At 35.0% G+C, this 6,935-nt stretch overlaps 1 protein-coding gene across 1 annotated transcript; it reads right to left on the bottom strand.

Moving 5' to 3' along the window:
* Nucleotides 1-2,361: 2,361 nt before the first annotated feature.
* On the bottom strand, nucleotides 2,362-6,506 carry LOC104119201 (putative E3 ubiquitin-protein ligase LIN). The gene is made up of 7 exons (XM_009630637.3): nucleotides 5,026-6,506; nucleotides 4,770-4,905; nucleotides 3,706-4,679; nucleotides 3,474-3,621; nucleotides 3,113-3,364; nucleotides 2,720-3,029; nucleotides 2,362-2,626 (listed from the first exon to the last, which is right to left on the bottom strand). Exons 1-7 carry the CDS (start codon nucleotides 6,084-6,086, stop codon nucleotides 2,487-2,489), a joined length of 3,021 nt encoding a protein of 1,006 aa, XP_009628932.1. The 5' UTR covers nucleotides 6,087-6,506; the 3' UTR covers nucleotides 2,362-2,486.
* Between the last annotated feature and the right edge of the window lie 429 nt (nucleotides 6,507-6,935).

Genomic DNA, 6,935 nt, shown 5'->3' on the forward strand with positions numbered 1-6,935 from the left:
GTTATTCATTGTGATTTGCATTTTCTCTCTTCGTGTTTCTTTTTCCTATGTATATAGTTTGTTCGATATACTTGGTTGACCACTCAGTAATTGGTCTTTTATAGTAGTATCTTCAAATTCTCAATTAGGAATTAAAAGGCTGTATCTCGTTGATGTACAGGATATCACGCAAGAGGACTTTTTATTGTTTCATAGGGTGGTTACATTTAACCATCAATGAAATTTCGAACATTTCCGAGAGTAAGTTAAAGGATACATAATTATACATAAATAAGTAAGAAAGGATTCTCATGTTCGGCCTTTTCGGGGCCTTTCCCTGCATGCCCCTTTTCTTGAGAAAGAAAGGGTTCTACTCGATAAGCAGGTTTCAATGCCAAAACTGAAGGATATTTTGTTTATGACAGGATGCAAAGAGAGGATCAGATTGAAGTATGATAGATTCCTGTTCTAAATTAAAATTATAAAATTACAACGAAATACTAATATATTCCCTAATTGATTATAACTAATAACACCATATCTACACAATATGGCAAAATTAAAAGTGATTCTTTTTACATAATACTATTGTTTATCAAATTACAATTGCGCTCTAAGAGCTTCCAATTGTAATTTTAAACTTATTTTTAACAGGGAATAAAGGTCATTGCTGCTTTCTTTAATATTTTCTTTATTACACACACATATATATATATATATATATATATATATATATATATATATATATATATATATATATACTTTCAGGGGCGGATTTATGTCTAAGGGATGGGGTGGTACGCCACCCGCAAGGTTTGGCCGAGACTATGCAATAGTATATGTAGATGCATGTATATATAGAAGGAAGGTATACAAATAATTTAAGTGGCACTCCCAGTAACAAAATAATTCTAGGTGCCATTGGAAAATCACCGTCATTTCCATCCCTACGGCAGGAGATCGAGTCCTGCTTGGCACAATTGTTTTAGAAGCTTCCTTTGGTGCATTTAACCGCTACAAATTCCTTTGTTTCTTCTTTGGTTTTATTAGTTTGTTTTAAAATTTCTTTTCTCCTTTTTTTACTTTAAACATTAAATATAAATTATATAAAAAAATTCTTTCACAAATCTATTTTTTCCTCGTGAAAAAAAAATCCCCACTATTGCGCTTTGCCAACTCCTCCATGATTTATGAATAGATGATAAAAAAAATAATTTTTTTCTTCAGGAGCACAACTCCGTAAATCTATTTGCCGAAACCAAAAAAATATAAATAGAAATCCTTGAATAAGTTATGGTTCTAATCAAGAATGAAAGTTTATTTTGTATTCAAAATGCTCTAAAGTAGGACAATTGTATATAATATCAAGTGAGCTTAATTTTTATATAAAATAGTAAATTGAAAAATGTTTGTAAGCTTACTTATGTTTTAATATTTAGACTTATTAGTATAAGTTTTTGCCTTGAGTATCCAAATATAAATTGACAACGAGCCTTTTTTCTTGTACAAAATGCATACTCCATTTGAATCTTATGCTTTTTTCGAGTTATTATAATTATTACATAGTTTTTTTGCTCGATCGGTTTGTCTATATTAACCTTAAAGACGAATAACCCGAACCGAAATCCAAATAAACCAAACTGATTAAATTTATACCCTATTTAAATAATATAAATTATAACATGGCTATGTTCAAAATTTGTCTAAATCTTGGATCCGCCTATTGGATATGTACTCCAAGTTCAATGTTTTATTTCCACTGTACTAGTACTATCTTCCGTCAATATAAGCTATATGACGACTTTCAGCTTCAGAAAAGGAGGGGGGCTGGGAGTGCGTGCAGGGGAATTTCTAGTTTTTGAAAGAAAGGTGATTAAAATCTTGACAGCCTCAGTTTGCAATGTTATTTGCAGGTTCTGCAAGACTGCAACAAATGGTATTGTGACATAGTCATTGCTGCTGTAGACTGTAGTATTGCAGAAGTAAAGGCATAACCTGTGCTATAGTCTTTTGCCAAAGCATCTGGTCTTGAATGATGATTGAAGCACCTACGAAGGTTTTAGTTAATTTGTATGGCAATGAAAAAGCCAAGACTACTTGGCTAGATTACCAATGTCATTTACAAAAGTACATTCAGAGTTCAGAGAGACTGCATTGTTTCTTTTATAATCTGATGATTATATATTATCTCAAAACTGCTTCAATTCTTTTTATATATGCTCTCAGCCAGCTTCCTACTACAGCATGCATCTTTCAAGGGAAAATTTTGGTGATTAATGTGATCTTGTATTTGTGACTTGTTTGTCTGAGTTTTGTGGCAAATGACTTTTGGCAATACTCGCTTTGCAATCAACTGGATTTATTTATGAATGAATCAAGAAAGAACAAAACGAATAACCTCATTTATTACTAAAATTATCTCCCAAGAAGGACTAAAATATAGGCATCTTGTGCCTCATGGACATGTACAAGGTAGAATGATCAAGTTACTGAAGAAAAACAAATTGTTAAGGTACATTAAGTTGTTGATGCCTAGAGCTGCTCGAAATAATTGAAATAAGCTCCTTCGCTGTCCATGTTACTTCTGAGAGTTTATGCAGGTCGCTTATGAGCTCCTTATCCAATGGAGACAATTTCACCAAATAATCTGAAAATAACAAAGACCAAAACTATGAGAAAAAAGTTCATGTACTATGTTGTGTGATTAAGTTAGATTAGGTTAGCTTGCAAAATCCCATACCTGAATTGTTAGCCAGTTTGAGTAATGAAAGTGAAGCAAGAACTCTTTCCTCTATAACATTATTGTACTTCAATAACTTCATCAGATCTGGAATTAGCTCCGAACATACTACAGACCGAACTCCTTTATCCTCAATGGAACAGAAAAAATTGCTCATCCAGGAAACAGTAACTAGGCTTGCTCTTCCTAAACAGGGAATTCCATTGGCTATTGTATCTACAAGAGCAGCCAATAGCCTCTTGCTTCCACTGTTAAGCAACACTCTTGCTGTTTTCCTTTGCCAATTTCTTGTTGCCTCTTCCTCTTCATTCTGAAACTTAGTAGAAGAACTAGGTGAATTCGAGTTTTGGTTAATGCTCAATGGGAAGAAGGGTCACGAAAAGGGGAAATTACCAGGTGCATATAACTGTTAAGGATGAAGTTCTTGCCAAGATAGGAATCCCCAGTGTTTTCGTCGTAGCCTGCTTCTTTTAACAGCAATTGCTCCACTATTGGCTCTCCAGTATAGGAAAAACAACTCCCCAGTATAAGTAGAGCTCTAGCTGATTGTACTTGGACTTTCTCATTGAATACTTGACAGTCCAATGCTTTTATTATTTCTTCTATTACTTCTTCTCTATATACACTGCACTCATTCGGATCTCCCTGCAGCATGACTGCAACTAAATGAGGATCTCTTTTTATAAAAGCGGGGATTTTCTCTTCAGGGGATGATTCTTTAAACCGGATAAGATTATGATGGAAATGGACTTACCAAAAGATCAAGCTGTAACAATATGACAGAGATAATGGGGCGTTCATCTGGTTGAGCTCTTTGGAGATAAACTAGCAAAATGTGCAAGGTGTTCACCATTCCCCATCCACTTAGTAGACCACGTAATAATTCTATTCTTTGAATTTGCCTGTTGTTTCATACAAAATTAGTACTTTTTCATTTGAATGTAAGAAGAAGAAAATTTCATATGAGTGCTACAAGAAAATCTTACTTGTCAATGCAGAGAAGCTCTGTGAGAAATGCAAAAATGTGTCCGCGGGCGTTTTGCTGGTTTTGAAGCAAAAGAAGAGGAAGAAGACAATCTTTATTCAAGTTGTTGGCCAGGTAATGCCTGCAGCTTCCATCAGATTGAACACAACAGTACATAACAGAAACAACCTTACTCTTTTCTGAGACATCTCCCATTTCAACTCTTCTCAGCAACAACCCCAATCCCCCTAGTGAAATGACTTGCCTACAATTTTCAAAATTCTTGTCTTCATCAAAACCAGTAAGAAGTTGATCAAGCAAGAAATATGCAGCCTCTTGAGGACTACGTTGAACCGTGAATAACGTCTGCAGCTGATCTGCAAATTCCAAAACTCGAAGTACTAATGGAATCCACTCAATAGATATCATCTGTTTAGCCTTAGGCTGCACTAGGTAAAGTAGAATTGCAGCCTTAAGAAACAGGCTGCTACTTCTCAATAGTCTCAAGAAAATATCAAGCTGTGGATCCGAGTTGAGAATGATTTGCCCATTCATCTCCTTCTTAGTGACTAGTTCTGCTAAGATTGAGATTGCTAGTTCCAAGATCTCATCATCTTCGGATGCAAACAAAACGTTCATTATTCCTTCAATCAATGTTGCTGTTGACAATGTCTTTACAGTCTCAGGATCTCCACGAGAATCAAGCCAAGATTTTGCCACCAAACGGATTGCCAGTTCACAGTCACTTAAGCTATCTGAGGAGCAAATCATGAAGATAGCTCTACTTAGATCACTTGAAACAGGAGTGGTTTTTTCTTCCTTTCTGATGGAAACACTGCCAATATTACTCTTTCCTTCTCTCAAGAACTCTACAGGCTCGCTTTGACAATTGAAAAACCGGAAATAGTCTGATTTTTTATGAGTATGAGCCCACAGATCATGTTTTGGGGTTCTGTAACTTTGAGTCGATGATCTTCGATGAACCACTGCTTTCTTCTGTCAAAATCAAGAATTTGGTTAGAATTCTGATTATGCCCTTACAAGAATCAATAGAAGGTAATATGTAAAGGATTCTTGGTCACTTACTGGAACATAATTGCCTTGCTTATTGTCATCTCCAATAGCTGAAATCTTCTCTTCTTCCTCCTTATAATCCCAAATTCCATTTCTTACAGAATCCATAGATTTCCTCTCCATAATCGGTCCAAAAACAGCTCGATATCTTCAGGATAACAAAAATCATTCAAGCTCAAACCTATCCTAAGAAGCATAGTACATAAAAAGAATAGTCTTACCATGATTTTGGAGTAAAACTTATGTAATTTAGAATATCCAAACTTACAGTGAGTTATTCTTGACGGAGGAATTGGAGGTGAAAGAATCCAAAGATCGTCTTCTAGAAAGCGAGTGACCCAATTTATAAGGCAAAGGCACAGAAGGAACAGCAGGGGCTTGGGCACCAACCTTGAGCCATTGTTTATAGTAAAGAGCAAACTTTGTTGTACCAATATCTATGTGGTCATTATAGACCTTGTTTAAGGCTTTCATCTGCTTCTCCTTGTCAACACAATCCAAAGTTGAAAAAACTTCTACTTCTTGTGTATGCCAAATCTTGAGATGAAGAAGGTGAGGAAGAAACAAATGCTCCCAAAGTTCAGGAAGCAAGTGTGTCCGAGCAAGAAATGGCGAATCAACGAATACCTGGAGTAAATGCCTAGCTGCAATTCTATCATTTTTTTCTAGCTTGTAAACAATGGATAAGTAGAGTTGTGCACAAGCAGAGAGATTGGAATTGGGAATTCCACAAGTTGAGACATTTCCAGTGTTGTTGGAATTCAAAGATGACACAATTGTCAATAGCCTAATAGAGTATTGCAAAGACTTAGCTTTTACTTCCCTTTGTGTATCATCAATGCTCTCAACTAGTCTCTCTATACTCTCAATAGCCAATTCCATATCTGCAAAAATCCCATTATCCGAAATATGATTCTTCTTCCTCACAAAACAAGCATAGCATTTCTCCTTAATGGTTTCGCGAAAATCTTTGTCCCTCAAATATTGTCCTACAAAGCCACTAAGTATAGAAATGACTGCTCTAATAGCAACTTCATCAATAGCTGGCTCATCTCTTCTTGGAATACTGACTTCAACAATGGACTTCACATTTGATCTTATCGATGAGTGGACCGAAGAACTAGAACTGGAAAAGGGTTTTCGGGATTTGTTCTTGGAGAAATCCAAGGATGATCTTCTGTCATGGCAAATGTAAATAGGTAAAGCAATGTTTGAATCTTCTTGAAAAGTTGTTCTGTCTTTGAACTTGACTTTTCTGTGAGTTTTTGTAGGTGTTCTTTTTGTACTCTCAAAACCTTCTTCAGTTAGCAATTCTTGAAGAGAGGCCATTGGAATAAAGATGATTTTGGATTGTGAACAAAGGGTGTTGTGACATTCTTTCTTAATTGTACAAGATAAACAGAGAGAACAAGAGAGAGCCAAAAGAAGATTATGACTGGTTGATAAAAGCCACAAAAATGAAGACAAGAATCAATGGGCTGGTTTTCCAATAACTTTGTTAACTTCTAACAGTTGTGTGAAAATCACTTCTTTACCCCAAAGAACATGAACATACTTCATTAGAGATAATAATAATAACCGGTATGTTAAGCAACCTTGTTATCTCGCTACAAAATCACACTGGTCAATCTGTTCTTTAATAAATATATAGGAAATGTTGAATTCCTTTGATAAAAATTAGTCCTCTTGATTTAGAAAAGGAAAAAAGGAGATGTGTAAGTTAAAAATGTGGTTGGAAAAATTGGATCTATGGATGAAAAAATATATTTAAGGTTCATTAAATAATAAAAGCATTGATGTGGTTCTCAAAGTATGAGACAAAATTACAGCTTGTTTTGAAGCTGAGAGAGCACATGAGCAGCATTGTCCAATTCCAATGGGGTCCTCTTCAAATATATCTCCAGTAGTCCTTTTATAATAGGAAATTTATAAAGGGCAAAACTAAGAGAAGAAAAGAAAATTCATCATCAGAAAATTATTAGTTTTAAAAGGGTAAACTTTGGGACCATAGAAGAGAATGTCTGCCTGGAAATGTTGACTGCTTTAATCAATCTCCTACCCCATCCCCCCCAAATGAAAAATGAAATGAAAAAAAATACAGAAAGCTGCCTGGAATGATTGATACCTGAAAATAGATTTACCTGAAAAGATTTAAGCCTTTTATTTTATTATTATTAC

The sequence above is a fragment of the Nicotiana tomentosiformis genome, chromosome 2 (assembly GCF_000390325.3).
Source record: "Nicotiana tomentosiformis chromosome 2, ASM39032v3, whole genome shotgun sequence".
NCBI lineage: Eukaryota > Viridiplantae > Streptophyta > Magnoliopsida > Solanales > Solanaceae > Nicotiana > Nicotiana tomentosiformis.